Raw genomic sequence first — 17,774 nt, 5'->3', positions numbered from 1 at the left:
AATTAGAAATTGCATGGTATTGGTTTTGATCCCGTGACCTCAAGTTCATGTACTAAAGTTTTAACCACTAGACCAAGTTATAATTAGTGATATCATATCAAAGTACAATATTCATAAATGAAATTTTTCTTATCCGGGGCATAGCCCGGGCCTAACAACTAGTTAATTTTTCCTAATTTAGGTATACGATGTGTTTTCATGATTGAATCGTTGAAATTTAAAAACTTGGACTCATTACATCTAATCCACAAAGTAAGTTACATACATCTTTAAATTCTTATAAATGCAAATGCAAAATATAAAAAATGCCAAAAAGGTTAAAGTAACTTTTGCCTTTTCAATTTTCACTTCTCATTTTTTACTTTTGGAGGGTAAGTGAAAATTATTACGCCAAGTAAAAGAATTTAGTGTGGGAATGTTAAAAGGCCCAAAATTTTTAAATTTTATTTTATATATATATATTGGATTGGACTTCTTGGACACTAAAGGCTTGAGTACAAAACCAGTACGAAAATATTTTGTAACACCCCGATAATTCTCTCTTTTTATAAAATACTTTTATAATATACAAGTAGATAATTACCCAAGTATTATCGCCCGTGTGATAACGTATCGGCTTATTCAGAATTTTGCAGCAGAAAACAAATAACTAAACTCTAACTTTATTATAACTCAAAATGAATACAAATGTTTAGGACTTAAATAAACCAACTTAATAGCACAAACAACTTAAATAAAATATGTTCTCACTAAGCAGGAATTAAACTATGCTAGTTACACAATCTCTCCACTCCAGATTCCCAATGATGCACATCTGCGAACCTGTAATAATGTCAATGCTATACTGAATCTGCTCACCATAAGGATTATCACTGGATCAATAAGGCAATTCCATGATCACACACACAAGCAACGCACATAATCAGCAAAGCTGAGTACTACATATCAAACATAAGCATTCCTAAACCTGATACTACATAAATAACATGCAGGGATAAATAATAATATAATCATACAACATTCTGCAGATAACTTTTACTGAACTAAACTCTAAACATCATTTTATTACTTTAATGGAATAGTTATTGGAACTGAGTTGTCTTATCTACTAATGTCTTCACCTACGAAGACGAAATACGGGAGCTACCACGTATTCCAGAAATGACCTGCGATATCGAGGAACCTTTGCTAACTTGAAAAAGGAATGGTGATCAATCAATCTCCTGTAAAAAGCCATGGCTCGCTCACCATGTACCCCAACTTCTAATGTCCAACTCTGTGCACCAGTCTAAAGTCTATAACTATTCTCGTTACACTTTACGTTATTTACATATTATTACTTGTTATGACACACATACAAGCAACACATAAATAATAATCAGACAGTCACAACTTAACTTCTTTTATCTTCGGATTTAACAAGTGACCACAACTTACAATCCAAGAATACTTTCTTTTTAATCTCAACATTCTTTACTTGTTGAACCTAGCCAACAATAATCTTACCTTTATATAAGCATAACTTGTCAAACTTACCAAATAAGGTCCACAGTACTCATAAGATAATAAAATGATACTCGTCAAGGAATACATGAATAACATGATTCAATTCTATAACATATATTGATTCTTCATGCGAATTGATAAATAAACTTTCTTTTCATGCTTGCGTCAATTATTCCATACAATCTAGTATTCATATTAAATCTCACATCACGTGCTTGCACAGAGGCATAAAACATGTAAATCAATTACTAGAAATCACATATATATGAACAAAAATACGTTCCTATACATGATACTAAAATATATTCCTCCTTAAATTAAAACATGATACTAAGCACATAGCACGTAATTATGTACGTACCTCGTGTAAACTATAGATAGTAACAAGTGATGGTCATACAGATGGATTTTATAAGTAATTTTGTGAATGAAGTCGCATGCCGATGTCCACGGTAATACTTATCCATTACCCAAGTATCTCCTTTTCTTCATAAATCTCCATTAACATACATCATCAGTCGCAATACAGATAGTTCAAAATGTAATACAGAGAATTTTCTCACAGCAAGAAAGAGAGTGAGGTCTGATGTAATACAGAGAATTTAAGGATAGTCCAAGAAAGAGAGTTGATTTCTTCAGTCGCAATTGAACTAGACTAACATCAGGAGAGAAGTTAGGTGAGGTCAACACACTCCCTAATTTAGAATTAAGCTAGCGAGCACCTCATCCACCTTATATATTATCTCCTAATTTCGTTCCAAAATGCAGAGATCCAGCCTTCTATTCATTTTAATATCAACAGCAGCAAATCAAAGACATTTAATTCTGATGAACTAGACTAACATCAGGAGAGAAGTTAGGTGAGGTCTGATGAACGCTACTGCTAGTTAGTAAAAAAAGCCATGCAAGCAAGCTGCTTCAGTTCACCATAAAAACACAGCCTGGCCTTACATATATGTAGAGATATGGCCACTGCTTCAACGTTGATCCCTCAAAACCATAAGACCAGAAAGATTATACAGACTCTCAAGTTTAGATCAACTCTCTCCTAGCAAATCAGAGACTACACCAAACAACAGATGTCATATTCACAAAGAGTAAAACACATATACTGGACAACAAGCAAATCACAATTCAGAATGTCTTTTTGTCGTTTGGTTTGATTGGGGTTTCAAAGCACCAATTTTGGTTTAAGATTCTAATAAAATCACACCAAACGAACATAATACAGCCAAATTCGACAATTATATCCCCGTAAAAAAAATCGACAATTATGGTTTACGATTATGAAAATATTTAAATCAAAATTATGCTTGAATATGGAAGAATAATACCTAATATCTCGCAATTATGGTTGGAGATTATGAAAATATCTCACAAATTGGGGAGCCAATGGGATGAATCTAGGTCGAGAATTCCCGTAGAACTATGAAAATTAGATGAACAAAAACATGAAGACCGTCAATTAAGGCGAAAAAAAACAAAAGAGAACATCTGATTTTGGCTTTATAGCATGAAGGATGGAGAAATTTACCCAGAAATTCGAGATGAACAGAGAGGAGTTCGAAGAAGCTCGATGAGAGAGAACCGCAATGGAACAGTACGTACTGAGGACTGAGAAGCGTAGGGCTTTTTTTAATTTTTGGGGATTAACAAATTAATGATATTTTTAAAAATTTCAATAGTCTTTTGCAACCGTTTATCACGTTGTAATTACTAATTAAATGGATGTTAAAAAATTGAGAAACCGGGAAAGCTCCCGCTCATTTTTTTTCCGCACAATTTCACACATTTTACGACCAGATTTTATCGTTTACCACCCAATTTAGGACTCGTTGCAAAATAACCTTAATATCTACGACGGGTTCCAAATCTCGATGTAATTGGTGGCTTTTTACGACCGGATTTCCGCACGGTCGTAAAGGTTGGTCGCAATTGCCATTCATTCTTGTAGTGCTAGCCTGTAGGCCACTCTTAATCCTTTAACCCCTACGAGATATTCTCCGCCTAGAAATCAATATGACCGAAGTTAATAACTTCAAATAAAAATTACAGCAGCCTTAAAGTACTTAAAACCCCCTTTAAAAACGTTTTAAAGTTGAGTTTATTATCAATATAAACTTGAATTGTTTTTAATTCCTAGCATAGGACTACCATACTAGTAATTAAAAACTCTTAAAAACTCTATAAATAAACCCTTTCTGAAATTACAACAACTTTAAAAATTAATAAACCTCCTTAAAACATGTATAACATATTTAAAATCATATTCTAAGTTAATCTCACAGTACCTAATATGCTACTATGGTTTTCTAGCAATTTAAAACCATAAAAATTCATGTTTTCGTGATTAAAACCAAAAATCTAATCATAATAACAAATCTGAAAATTTTTTTATAATATAAACTATAGATGAATCGAAATTACTTATTAAAATAGTAATTTAAACTAATAAACATGATTAACAATAATAGAAAACATAAAAAAATATAGTCTTTAATGGAATCTTAAGAAGGAAGAAAAGAAAACAACCAACAAAGGAGAGAATCAAAGAGGCGCCGACAAGGGGAGACGCAGCACAGCAGCCGTCGGTGGTTGTGTGGTGTTTTCGGATTTTCGGTGACGTTTCTTGTTGAAGAAGAAACGTTATTTGAACAAGAAGAAAAGGGTTTGGAAGAAGAATTGAGAATGACGTGCAAAGAAGAAAGAGAAGTCGAGTAGGGTGAATGGCGTGAAGGAGAGAAAATATATAATTTGTGTGGGATAAAATAATTGAGTATTAGGATATTTATATAAAGGCTTCCCTGGTTGGGCTTAGGGAAAGAGATAAAGTTTAATGAAAATTGATGATGAACATGATAATTAATTTGAGACGTTAATCATCACTAGGATTCTTTTCCTTTTTATCCTTTTAGGATTTTTAGGTTTCTCAATTCCATTAGGCTTCTTTTTCAATATAAATTAGTATTTAAAACTTTTTATCAAAGCATGCTTAATTAAAATATTTTCAACTTTATTACATCATGAAAATAATTTCATTTGACTTTTAAAATAGTCAAATCATTTTAAATAGTCAAATCATTTTAAAACTAATTTGGGTTTAAATATAAATATATATATATATATATATATTTATAAAATCCTTTAAAATTATTGGGGATTACATATTTGGATTCGAAAAATTGATTATGAGTACAATCCAAATATTTCTCAGTTCAGTTCGGTATGACAAGTTTGGACTGGATTGGAACGTGGAATTTTCACAGTCCACTTACACCCATAATCCGAACTAAGCATTAGGGTTTTTTTGCTAAGTAATAAATTCATTTCATGCTCCAAATCATTACAACCACAGGCACCCATACTAAGCATTAGGGTTCTTGAAATTAATAATTTTAGGGTTCTTGTCTAAAATTGAAAATTGTATTCAGGGATTTGGTAGTAAAATTTTAGTACAAACTGTGTGAATTGAGACAATGCAATAGAATGTAAAAGTGGCTAACTTTGATTTGAATCTTCTTTGATGTAACTATTCCAAATATAATAACCAACTGATTTTGGAGAGGAGGATGTTGAAAGAAGAGCTTTTTTCAACTTTGCCCCTCTTCACTATTTGGAAGATGCTTCTATTCTTTCTGCATTAGCTTGCTTCTTTGCTTGATTTTTCCCCCTTTCATCAATGACAATAACCAATGAATCTGGCAAGAGAGAGGTAAGATAATTGGAGTGAATAATGATGAGGAATGAAGAATTGGAGAAGTTAATCTTACTGTGCAAGGTAAATGTTTAGGTGAGAAAGGCATTGAGTTAAAAGATGAAAGAGAAGAAAGATAGTTGTCGGAAAAGAACTAATCGAGAGGCATAAACGTCCTTTTTTACAAAATATGGGAGGGAATACACTGTAGTACAACTCTTGACATAATATATTGACTGAAAACATTAACTGGTAGTGCTACTAAAGATTTTTGTATCTTTAAGGTATTTTTTTAAAAAAATAAAATTCTTCATTTTAAAAATGATAATCTATTAGGTAGTTTCTGACCAAAAAAAAAACACTTGTTTTATCAATATGTCTTTTCTTTGTTTTATCATTGTAATACAATTGCGTGCCACGCATTGAGGTTGCATGGAGCGCAACGATAAATTTTCATCTTTTTTTATATATTTCCTATAAATAGGCCACGGTTCAACCGGATTTTGGCATGTTTTCTCACGCATACTTACGCTCTTACAACAATATTTCATACTCATAATACTCCCATATACTCTTAGCAAATACATTCAAACACTTTAAACACATACATACGTTCGATCTTTCATTGTTTTCATTGAAGGCTCCATGATTGCTCCTTCTGAACGTCATTATTCTCTCAGACCCAAGCGGCACCGGTATATTCATAAGGATCCTTGAGCTTTTCCTTTCATATTTATTGTTTTGAAATCACTAATGCACTTTTTATGATGCAGATCTATAAGCAATTTCGTGTTTCTTGTACATTCTTAATTGATCTACTCCTTTATATTTTTGTATATATTTTTTGTGTGTCCATGCTTATTGTTTTTATCACCTCACATGTTATTATTTCTAATCAACGCCTAAATAAATGTTCTAAGGCCTAATAAGATAATTGGACAATTTGTTTAGGATCCCAGTAATTTTGATTGCTTAATGACATGTCACTGAAAGTAATTTTTCATGTATTTAATAGACCAACCTATACTAATCTTATTTAGGGTGCTTGAAAATATTGTTTGGCTGTTTAATTCCATTAAACTTGCTATGTATCGTGTTAGGTAAAGGCCTGCAATCGACAAACATTATTCCTAATCATGTTCGTACCTTCATCGTAGAATTCAATTTTTGGTTCATGATCAATATGAAGTTATGATGGAAAAATCTACATTAGATAAGTCCCTAATTTGTCCATAAGATATTTCAGTATCCATTAGGTTTATGAAACTTCCTTTAAAGATTTTTTTGGCGACTTCAAATACCTTTTTTAATAAAACCCTTCAATGAGTTAGTCGAATACGCATCAAACCGCGTAGGTCGTAGGTGAATAAAAGCACGCCTACATAACGCCTAATAAGATAATTAGACAATTTGTTTAGGATTCTAGTAATTGTGATTTCTTAATAATATTTCACTAAAAAGTAGTCTTTTATGTGTTTAATAAACCAACCTAGACTTTTTGGGTGCTTGAAAAATATTGTGTTTGGTTGTTTAATTGCATGAAACTCACTATGAATCGTGTTAAGTAGAGGCCATCAATGAGCGAACGTGATTCTTGATCATGTTCGTACCCTCACTCCCGAACTCAATTTTTTGTTCATGACCAATTATGAAGTCATGAAGGGGAAATCTACGGCGGAGAAGTCCCTAAGTTGTCCCTAAAATTTTCCAATAACCAATTAGGGGTGTGTTTGGTTGGAAGGAAAACATTTCCAACAGAAACTAGTTTTCCATGAAACCATTTTTCAAAGGAAAACTCAATTCTAGATTGATTTCCTTTGTACGGTTGCAAGGAAAGAACTTTCCTTTGAGCCTATTTTCATTTATTTGTGTTGTGTTTATATTTGACAGGGTGGGGGAAAGTACGGATTCCCTTGCCCGCCTAGAGAAAGTAATTTTTCACCCTTGAAAAATGAATTTCAACCCATGTTTTTGCTTTCTTGATCAAATCCTAATCAAACAGAGGAAAATGAAGAAAATAGTTTTCCTGAAAAACACTTTCCTCCCAGCCAAACACACCCTAGGTTTAGGAGTCTTCCTTAAAAGACTTGTTGGCGACTTCAAAAATGTTTTTCAATAAAACCATTTAATTTTATAGTCAAACACATGCTTACACTACATCGTCGAGAAAAATACGCCTACAATCAGAGGGGTAGATGAGAGTGTGCAAGGAGTCCAATAACACAGGGCCCCCAAAATTATAAGGGCCCGAAAATATATTATTTTGAAAATTTTACTTCATATTTGAAGAAATCACCTTTGTTTCTCACTCTTAATAAATTTGTCAATGATCTATCTTTATATTTTCAACTTTCCATCTTTAGAACTCTAACCTTCCATCTTTATTTTCTATAAACTTAGGGGCCCAAATTTCATATTAGAATCGGGGTCCCAAAATCTTCAAGACCACCATGCCTACAATTAGATAGTTCTTTTCAAAAGTGATAATATATTAGATAGTTTCTGTTTTATCAATGTGGTATTTGAAGTGTACTTACTTATTAAAGATCTTGTCTTGTTAAAACCTATTATAATGCACTAGTAGTAAGTAATTAGTACCAACGTAAACTTGACGTAGTAGCTTTTAAAGCCTTTTAAGGCTTTAACCCCCATGTCATATTAAAAGCCAACAACAAAAATAAAGCAAAACTTAAACTACACTTGCATAGAGTTACAGGAGAAAACACAAGAATATGGCCAAATAACTTTTTCAAGCAAAAAAGCAAAAGCAAACTCAGAAAAAAAAGCTGAAAATCCCCCTCAAATCGAAACTAAACGCTAAAAGCCGAACACATCACATTTTCCAATCCCACAACCCTCTCTTCACTTCCACTCTCTCTCCTCTTCCTCTCCCCACCTCACCTTTTTGTTTATTTTTCTTCCTTTTTCACCTTTTCACCTTTCCATCTCATCTTCTTCAATGGCGGCAACTGAACAACAACAACAACAACAACAACAAGAAAAAAATGATGAGAGAGAAGAAACCCAAAAACTATACTCAAGTTACTTAGGTGTAAGTTTTGCAGTATTTCTCTCTCTCCTACCAAAAACCACCCTATCATTACTCCCAACTCTGCAGTCTCGAAACCAATACCTCCTCCACCGCCTACGCAAGGCGGAAGACGAGCTCTCCCAGCTGCGGTCAAGGCGACAGGAGGATTCGAAGGCAAACGCTCGTGTGGTAGAGATCTTCGCCACACACCGTAACGCATGGCAACAAGAAGAGCGTCGCCTCCTCCGCCGCCTCGATGAGTCAGCTGAGGAGATCTCCCGCCTTAGGTCTCGCCTCGCTGACCTCGAGTCTCACGAGGGTCAACTTCTAGCTGAGGCCGATGACCTACGGCGGGAAGTTGGGGAACGAGATGAGCTTCTCAACTTCATGTCTAGACATAAGAGGCATGATAATGATGGTGATGATGATAATAATGATAGTGTGGGTGGAGAGAGTGTGAGTGGGGAGGAGAGAGAGTGGAGTAGAGAAGAGGATAGTGGTGTTAATTTGATGTTTGGGAATCTGGGTAATGATTATAGTAATGATGGATTTGATACTAATTACATGTCTTCTAGCTCTAAATTCTGGGGTGAAAGCCGTCCTCCTAATTTATGGCAGGTTTGAAAACAAACCCTTTTCTCTCTCTTCTTCATTTGCTTCACTTGCATTATTTGTTAATGTGGCCTGTTGGTGTACTATGAGAACAATTCTTTGTTTTCTTCTGCTATATGATTAATTATAATGTAGCTTAAATTGCTTCTACTTAGGCCATGTTCTTTTGGCCACTCTTTCAGTTTAGCTCCGCTTTACTTTAGTTTAGCTAGTTTCCTCTCATAATTTCAGTTCAGCACAAAAGAACAAGAATAAGGACTTACAATTGTATTAGTTTCAAGCTGAATTTATTAGTATGTTAGTGAGACTTTGGCTGTTGAAACTCTTTCTTTGGTATGAACAGATTTGTGGGTCTTTACAAAACGTTGTCTTTTGTAGTTTCTGACTAATAATGGAGTATCTAAGGCTCCGTATATGCGGGTCTCCCAAACAAACGGGATGTATATTGGTTTGTTGTTGCTTTTTCGTGATTAGTACAATAGTACTTGGTTTTGTGATTAAGAGGATAGAATGTGCATTATGAATCTAGCTAAATTATTGTGAGTGAACTTTAAGTTGTTGGTATATAATGAATTATGGTTCCTTATAAGTTATAGTCATGACTTTGTGGATATAACGTTGTCTCTTATGCTACATGTGAAAGAATTGATGTGTCCTGTGTGTTATTGTGGCGGTATCTTCCACCCAGCAGCGGGGTCTTAATGTTTGGAATATGGATTGAAATATCATAGTGTGCGATTCCAGCTGTATGTGGGACTTCATTTCTGTGGTGTGGTGTGTTTTGTTCTGGGTAGGATCTATCTTTGTTGTGCTGCCTTGTTTCCTTTTTTTGCAATCTTCCGTTCCACGCTCATCCTATTATTCATGTGTAGCATCTATCATATTCTGGTTGGAGTGTGCACGGGGTAATGTAATATCCTTTCCCTTGAATTGCATGATAATGCCCATATTATTGTGCTCTAACTCTGAAATCCGACATGTTTATTCTTGTAGCAATAACCAATGGTATATGGCTCTTCTGAAACAAGCTTTTATACTCTAGACTGCCTCTTCCTGATGTTCACATGTCACTTGTTTTAGATAATTTTTAATGTTATTAGTAAATGTGGATGGTGTGGCCAAATAGCGATAATGAGACATAAGATAAGATATAGAACGAAATAGAGGATTCTAAGTCCCAACTAGAACTTTGGGATTGTCTAGTCTTGTTTTGTTGCAAATTCGCAATCTTTATTTTATACTTCTGCAAAAAACTTGGCAATGCTTGTTTACAAAAATGAAGATACTTCATACTTGTGTGTCTAATATGATGTTGTGTGCTTACTGTGCTGGTAGAGAGAGTCTTACATCTCAAAGTACTCGTGCTCTTGCAGGACGTGCAATATGAATCAATTGAACCCACACATCATGTGAAGCAATTTGCAGTAAGGTAAAAGTCCTCTCTGACATATATATCACATATGGGAAGAAGATGAAGGTGAAATTTAAGTATAATTATTTTCTAACTGCTAAATGAACAAGCAGGAGGGAGTCCCCGTGGAAGGTTGATGGTGAATCAAGTGGAGTTGCATCAAAGTTAAAAGTGCTCGAGGAAGAGCTATTAACTCTGGATAAAGTAGGGAAGAACAATCTACCAAAGGTAGCTTCATCAATGAGGAAGCAGGCTAAGCGGTATCAAGACCTTTCCGGGAAGATTGATGACCTTTGCAGGAGGATGGTATATGATCATTCTTATAATTGCTACTTGACACTTTGTACGTATTGCTTAAATGTTCTTTAAGTTGGTTAGAACTAGCACTTAAAATTTATGTTTGCTCGTTCCTTGGCTGCTTCTCTATTACGATCTGAGCTCTTGATTACTGTATCATGCCCTTAATTGTTAGCCTCATATCCCAAACATCTCAGGATTAGTTAGAGCTTAAGAGATACTTGAGAACCCCTGGGATTGCTCGGTTATATCCAAACATGCAAGTTTGTCTTGTGAAAAATACTTGGCCCAGGTCTAGAAATTGTGGCATAAATATTGTTGGAAGTTGGAAACTGAAGTTATGATTTTAATGAACAGATGCCCCCTTCCACCCACCCACCCATGATTCAGCCAGTAATAGTCAGTGGTCACCACATAAAATTTTGTCCTATTGACATGAATTCCCCTTGTGAACTTACTGACTCTTATCTAGACTTTTATATTTGAATTGAACTTGGTAGCCCTTATCTCATCTGACTTGAGTTTGTCTAAATTTATCTAACTTTCTTGTTTCCTTGAAATTATTAGTCTAAAGGAGAAAAAAAGTAGAAACAAAGCCTTAGAAAACTGAGATGTATACAGGATAAGAACAAAAAACACTTTTCTATCAGTTTCGAATCCTCTATCTTATCGCAAGTCTGCATATTGAGGTACATAATTGTAAATTCTGCAACTGTTGGTTCCTACAGCAAGCTAGCGATCCTGGTGAACCTACACTAAGTTCTGAGTTTCGGTCACAAAGGCAAACAGAGTTTCTGCTTGAAGCATTTCAACTTCAACAACGTGCTTCCGAAACTGGAAAGAAACTGACGACCTTACAAACTGAGATATATACTAGTTGTATTGGAGATGAACTGGGAGTTGAGGCAAAATTTGCTATGAGAAAGTCCCTTGATAGCATTCGGACTAACTTCAAAGAAGTCCAAAGAAACTTGGAAGTATGGTTAGCCAGAATTATGGGAGATCTTGAAGGCATTCTAGCTAGAGACGGTGCTTCTCGTGTAAGAGATTATTATTACCCTAGATATCCGTTTGTTAATAGTTATAGCTAACTTCTAACTGCGACATTGTATCGTTCTGTTGATATTTTGCTGATCTTTAAGTCAAAAAGTCGGTCTTGAGATGTCCATGTAAAATTGCAATTATTTCATGTTTATAGTGGATCAGGTAGGTAGGTAAATAGTTCTAGAGCAAATGTTGTTCACCCTGACCCCTAGGAACATTTTGAGAAGCTTGTATGTCATCTCAGCTTTCTTTGTACTAAAGTTGTACACACTGATTTTTTGATGGCAAATTGCAAATGGATAGCAACGGTTTACATGTTCCAATGATTTTCTTTTTTCATGTTGTAAGTGAATTTTAATCACTGCCGGAAAAAAAAAACTAGTACACGTATATAGGAAAAAAAAACTAGTACACGTATATAGGAAAACTCTCTGAGTTCATCGACTGTACAAATTGAAAAAGAATGGCAAAACATAATGTGAGATGGTCTTGCTATAACTTGAGAACTATATTGGGAGGTAGCTCATTGGTGTTAATTGTTTAAGTGAGGTGCTCTAACCAGAGATTTCCTTCACAACAAGAGTTCTCCCATCTTACCAGTTTATGGCATTAGACCGGACCAATTATCAGTGACTCAGTGATAAAATACAACTGAAGTTACAAAAAAGTTGGTCAAAACTTGATTAGTCATAAAAAAAAATCTCACCGAAGACTTGCTTATGACTTAAAATACTGTTACTATATAAAGGTGAGCAATCTCTTGAAATAATTTTCCACAAAACCCATATACGATGGGGTGCATTTGAAGCTGCTTTGCCTACTTAGAATATTTCATTGTTTCTTTTCACTTGCAACGGTTTGACTTTTACATTATTTACGAACTTTACTTAGTTTATCCTTGATGTTTTATAGTTGAGGAAAAACTACTTTTTATAATTTTTAATTATAGGTAATTAAATATATTAACTACTCCCTCCGTCCCATAATATAAGTCCTGATTCTGTTTTTACACGGGAATTAAAGTAAACTAGAATCTTGTTTTATTTAAATAAAAAGATTCTTTTTTATTGGAAAACACTTACATTGTTTTGTTCTTTATAACAAAAAATAAAAACTTCACATTAATATTGCATAGTTTAATGTGTAGAGGAGTAAAATGGGTTATGAGATTCTGTTTTATCATTAATAATGGTGCATTGAAAGCTGAAATTACGAGGACTTTTTGGGAGTTAAATTATTTTCATGAGGGTATTTTGGGTATAATTATTGATTCAAAATAGAAACAAGACTTATATTTTGGGACACTTTAAAAGGAAAGGGGACTTATATTATGGGACAGAGGGAGTAGTGTTTAGTCATGGGCGATGCCTCGGTTATTAACATTTTTATGTTAAAAAACATCATCCAATGTTGCATATCTTTCGGGTTAGAACTTTAGTATATTAACTTGAGGTTACGTTGTCGAATTCTATATGGAACATGTTTCAATTTTTAATATACATAACTAGTTATTAGACCTTGGCTACGTCCCGGGTAAGGAAAATTTTCATTTATTAATATTATAATTTAAGATAATAACACTAAATATTATTTGGTCTAGTGGTTAAGACTTTAGTATATGTTCTTGAGGTTCCAGGATCAAATCTTACACTATGCAATTTCTAATTTTTTTTATTGTTCTGGATTACATGGAGTAAAACTCCCTTAGGGAGAGCGCCACGTGGCACCATTTCTGGCTTAGGCACGCCTTTTAATATATTAGTATACTAGATGATAACATGTAATGTAATAACAAAAGAAAGAGTGTCATATCGTGCGTATAAAAGTTAAACATTTACAAGGAAAAAGAAACAAAAGATAACGTGTCATCACCCATACCATATGTGAACCCAGGTGTTCTATCTCTGGGTACACCTTATCAAATGAGCAAAAAGTACTTAAGAATGAGCATTATCAAATTTGAAATGATCGAAATGAGTAGAAATAAAATTAAAATGAGCAAAAGCAACATTAAAATGAGCAAAAATAATTTTGAAATGAGCAAAACTGAGAGTATGTATTGTTAACCTTATTTCGTCACTTTCAGAAAAAATTAAGTCCAGATAAAAAGTCTAATAAAGGCTAATAAGGCCTAATAAGTTCAGTTTTCCGCTTCACAATTTAAGTTCATATTAGTTTTGATAACTTCAGATAAGGTCCAAAAATTACTAATAAGATCTAATAAATTCAGATAAGCAAAACAAAGTTAAATAGAGATCTAAACAAATAACTCTAAAATGAGTAAAATTTTGCTGTAGGTGTACTTCGTGTGCACCTTATAAATTGCATTAAAATGTTAGCTGTCCCACCCGCTAAAGGTTTTTTCTTTTTGAAGTGATAGTCGCTAAAGAGTTGGCCATTCAAAGATTCGCCATTATGAGAGAAGGGGAGTGGGAGGAGAATCAAATACTATTAAACATTTACTGCAACAAGACTGAATCGATACGGTCCTTGATTATAACTTAAGGTTCTCACACAGCTAGTTCAAGTACAGCAATCAGACATGATTAGCTTAGGAAGACACGTCGATAATGGAGCAAATACTAATACATGAAGAACGAGCATCAAGTGGAACAACCTGCTGCCTCCAACAGCTGCTTGGCCTTTGTGATATAATCACTCATGCAATCATCTTGGGATTTTCCTGTTACCCAAAGGAAAACATGACATCTTCATCAAAGAATGGCAGACTACAGACTCAAGTAACATATAGTGACCAAATGATGAAACTACGAAATGTAAAATTACTGGTAGTATGGTCTGTTAGGATGTCACTATACCTTCGTTACCCTTCCAGGCATCCCATTTTGCACGTCCCTTCTGATCAAATATACCAGGGCGGCCTGTGAATGGGAAAATTACGAATCAAGTAAGAAACAAAAATCAATAGTGATGGTAACGGAGCAACATAGTTTTTCTTTCTTGGCTTCATGAGCAACATAAATGAAAGAGGCAAACTTGGTTCATGATAAAACTAGAAGACAGAGGCTATGGGAGCATGGACTAACTGGTATTCACATCACCACAAGTGGCTTGCTTGAATAACCCATAGATGATGAGCAAATCTTCGTTGGTAGCATCAGGTAAGGATTTGACTTTCTCAGCGTACTTCTCAAACTCCTCCTGCATTATCCTCACAAGTTAAGCTAAAGCCCGAAGCAGTGAAGGCAAAATAACAATTAAATCCTCACAGTGGCATTACTTTCAAGTATTTGACCAACTCATTATATTGCTTGAAATCCTCCTGGCTTTTATGACCTCACAAGTTAAGCTATCACCCAACACAATATAAGTCATATAGTAAAAGAACAAATCAGTTTCAAACAATTCTATCAGTCCTATCGCATCCTTACAACGGACCATAATCAAGTTTATGAATCATTAAACAAGAAGGGGACATCTCAATATAAAATAGTCAAAAGCATGTTTCAACATGCAAGACTTTTTAACACCAAGAAAATTCATATTTCAGCTCTTGACAGGCTCCTAGGAGGTAGAGCTCACAATTCAGGTTACAGTTTGTCTTCGTGAATAGTCATTGTGTCGGTTTAGGTTGTTCACAAAATATATCAAAAGCCATATATATGTAATATAATTTCACAATTTGATCGAATCAGGTCAGGTTCAGGTTCGTTTTGTGTCTGTGTAACTTTATGCTTGTGTCATATAGGTTTCGGTCGTGTCAGAGATTGCCAGCTCTAGGGCTAGATAACCACACTCATTAGGGATCTGCATCTTAGGCTAATGAAGCAGATTATACCAAGGAAACAACAGAGAGCCAAGATTCGCAAATACGCCTACATTGACTTTCTCCTTTAATGATCCACACGACTTCAGATAGTAAATTGAAATTGCAGTGAGGTAATTCTCACATTATTCATATATTAGGTCAATACAGATCAACCTCTTTGTTCTACCAGAAAATGAAGTCATCAATCAAAATTTCCATCAAAATCATCTATTTTCAACAGCACCTTCTATCCACAACACTTATTCTACAGTATTAAAAATTTCGAACATGAATTAATTTCTTGTTGATATCTGATTCGCGTGAAACTAATTGAAAAACAAGAACTACTGAAAAGAGGACCTGAACTCACATTTGAGTAATCTTATCCATCAATCCAGATCTATAGTTTAATTTCTATTGAGCAAATTTTTAGTGAACAAAAAAAAAATTAACAGTAAATTTGTTGCACTACCAATATGTGAAATTATGGAACAAACACGATTTAAAAGCAAAAATACAACTAAGAATTGTAAGATCAACATGGCTGAATTCTCAATTTAAATAACTACCCACCTATTGTAGATGGGTTACAACTAAGAATTGTGAAACTGGTAAGAATAACAAAAAATAAGAAGAAGAACAAATTGAACGTAAAATTGGAATAACTTAAGACGATGAGAATATAGATGGCTAAACCTTGAGAGACATTGTTGTTGAGTGACTAAGTTGATTTGATTCACTCTCTGCGATCGGCTGAAATTGCAGATACCAATGCTTGAATGATGAGGGGTAGATGATGGTCTGGTATATATAAAATAGAAACCCGAATAAAAGATATTCTTTGTCTAGTCCGATAAATATTTGTTATGGAAGAATTTTTTTTTTTTTTTTTGCCAATAGTTATGGAAGAACTTTAGAAAAGATTAATTACCCTGATTTTGTATAACGTACAAGTTAGTTGAGATTTTGAGAATCGAGTAAAAGAAAAATATCAACAATTACTAGTGTACCCCTTATAAAAGTATCTCTCTCAAAACCTCTCTATAAACAATAATCCTAAAACACTCCGATCAAGCGTGGCTTCAGAGCAGGCTTGTTGGTGGCCGGCCAGAGCGCGCGCCGCTCACCGGGTCACCGGCAAGCCTGCTCCCCCTCCTCTGTCGTCGTGATGTGATACGTCTTTTCCCTCCTCCCCTAGCGTCGTTTCTTTTAGTCTATCCTCCTCTCTGTGTTCTTCCTCCTTTGTCGTCGTGTATGCTGTTGGGTTCACTTCCCCTCCTCGTGTTCTTCCCCCTCCTCTGTCGTCGTTTCCTCTGCTCTCCGCTGCCCCCAAACCCCTGTCTCTCGTCGCCCCCAACCTCCTATCCCCGTATTTTTTCCCTTTGAGTCGGTCTCATCTCGGACTTTCCCTCCCCCTGGTTTTCTATTTGGGACTCTCTTCCCCCTCCACTGTCTAGTGTTGTGGTTGTTTTGGGCTTCCCTCCCCCTTCCCCTGATTTTGTTTCAGACTCCCCTTTCCCCTCCCCTTTGTTAGTGTCGGGCTCCCTTCTCCCCTCCCCCTCCCCCCCCCCCTTGGTTGTTGGACTCTCTAACTAGTTATGGTTAATGTCAGTATGTTTGGTTTTTTTCTTAAAATGCATGTTAAATCTCCGAATAATAGGAGTGCGTTGTTTATTTCGAGTTGCTAATGATGTTGTCAGTGGTTGGTTGTTGTGGTCATCGACATGTGTTTGTCAGTTGGATCAGGATTGGTGGTTCAAGGTTGTAATCGTAGAATATGTAGGTTTTGGGGAATATGTGCTGAGGGACAAGTTGACTCAAGAAGTTTGTGAACATGGATGAGGCAATGAACGTTTTTCATGGTTGGGACGTATGTTTTCCGGTTTTGCGAACCGACGGCGTGTTAGAGAGCTTAGTTTGTTTCGCTCTCTTTTTAGCTTGGCATTGATCTTCATGGTCCTTGCCTTGACAACTTCAAATTTGAAGGCAGCACCCCAATTGCATCTGAGGTTTTCAACATGCCAACTCATATGTGTTTCTCCTACCTCTTGGAGAAACCTAAAATACTCTCGAGAGAGAGTAATGATGTAATACTCCGTATTTTTTAGTAAGTTATTATTTATATTTTTATAAAAGTTCTAGTTTTTAAAAAGGTTTTATTTACTAAAAAGGCTTATTATTTATTAGAAAGGTTTTTTTATAAGAAAGGTTTTGGGTATTTAAAATAAAATTTAGCCCAAATGAATTTTGGGCCTAACTTTCCTAAGTTTTATATTCAAGTAGTTTGTTTAAAATTAAAAATATTTTAAAAATCATTTCAAAAAGGTTTGCAAAAAGAAAAGAAAAAAAAAAGATTTAAAGAAAAAGAATTTATAAAAAAAAAAAAAAAAAAACGCACCGTGCATTATGC

The 17,774-nt window shown here is 34.8% G+C and overlaps 2 protein-coding genes across 2 annotated transcripts; one reads left to right on the top strand and one right to left on the bottom strand.

Annotated features, from left to right (window-relative positions):
- Positions 1–7,952: 7,952 nt before the first annotated feature.
- Positions 7,953–11,918, top strand: LOC104893115 (hypothetical protein). The gene is made up of 4 exons (XM_010679193.4): positions 7,953–8,849; positions 10,217–10,272; positions 10,368–10,560; positions 11,280–11,918. Exons 1-4 carry the CDS (start codon positions 8,160–8,162, stop codon positions 11,640–11,642), a joined length of 1,302 nt encoding a protein of 433 aa, XP_010677495.1. The 5' UTR covers positions 7,953–8,159; the 3' UTR covers positions 11,643–11,918.
- A 2,151-nt stretch (positions 11,919–14,069) lies between these two features.
- On the bottom strand, positions 14,070–16,234 carry LOC104893114 (acyl-CoA-binding domain-containing protein 1). The gene is made up of 4 exons (XM_010679192.3): positions 16,061–16,234; positions 14,643–14,757; positions 14,415–14,477; positions 14,070–14,278 (listed from the first exon to the last, which is right to left on the bottom strand). Exons 1-4 carry the CDS (start codon positions 16,070–16,072, stop codon positions 14,199–14,201), a joined length of 270 nt encoding a protein of 89 aa, XP_010677494.1. The 5' UTR covers positions 16,073–16,234; the 3' UTR covers positions 14,070–14,198.
- Between the last annotated feature and the right edge of the window lie 1,540 nt (positions 16,235–17,774).

Source organism: Beta vulgaris, chromosome 5 (genome assembly GCF_026745355.1).
Source record: "Beta vulgaris subsp. vulgaris cultivar EL10 chromosome 5, EL10.2, whole genome shotgun sequence".
Classification (NCBI taxonomy): domain Eukaryota; kingdom Viridiplantae; phylum Streptophyta; class Magnoliopsida; order Caryophyllales; family Amaranthaceae; genus Beta; species Beta vulgaris.
This window is presented reverse-complemented; position numbering and strand designations above follow the sequence as displayed.

Excerpts from the sequence above, each read along its gene's own strand:
- LOC104893115 (XM_010679193.4), top strand. The coding sequence starts at position 8,160 with ATGGCGGCAACTGAACAACAACAACAACAACAACAACAAGAAAAAAAT. Across the intron at positions 8,850-10,216 it reads GTCCTCCTAATTTATGGCAG|GACGTGCAATATGAATCAAT; the intron begins GTTTGAAAACAA and ends GTGCTCTTGCAG. Across the intron at positions 10,273-10,367 it reads GTGAAGCAATTTGCAGTAAG|GAGGGAGTCCCCGTGGAAGG; the intron begins GTAAAAGTCCTC and ends ATGAACAAGCAG.
- LOC104893114 (XM_010679192.3), bottom strand. Across the intron at positions 14,478-14,642 it reads TTGTGGTGATGTGAATACCA|GCCGCCCTGGTATATTTGAT; the intron begins GTTAGTCCATGC and ends TCCCATTCACAG. Across the intron at positions 14,279-14,414 it reads TGCCTGGAAGGGTAACGAAG|GAAAATCCCAAGATGATTGC; the intron begins GTATAGTGACAT and ends TTTGGGTAACAG.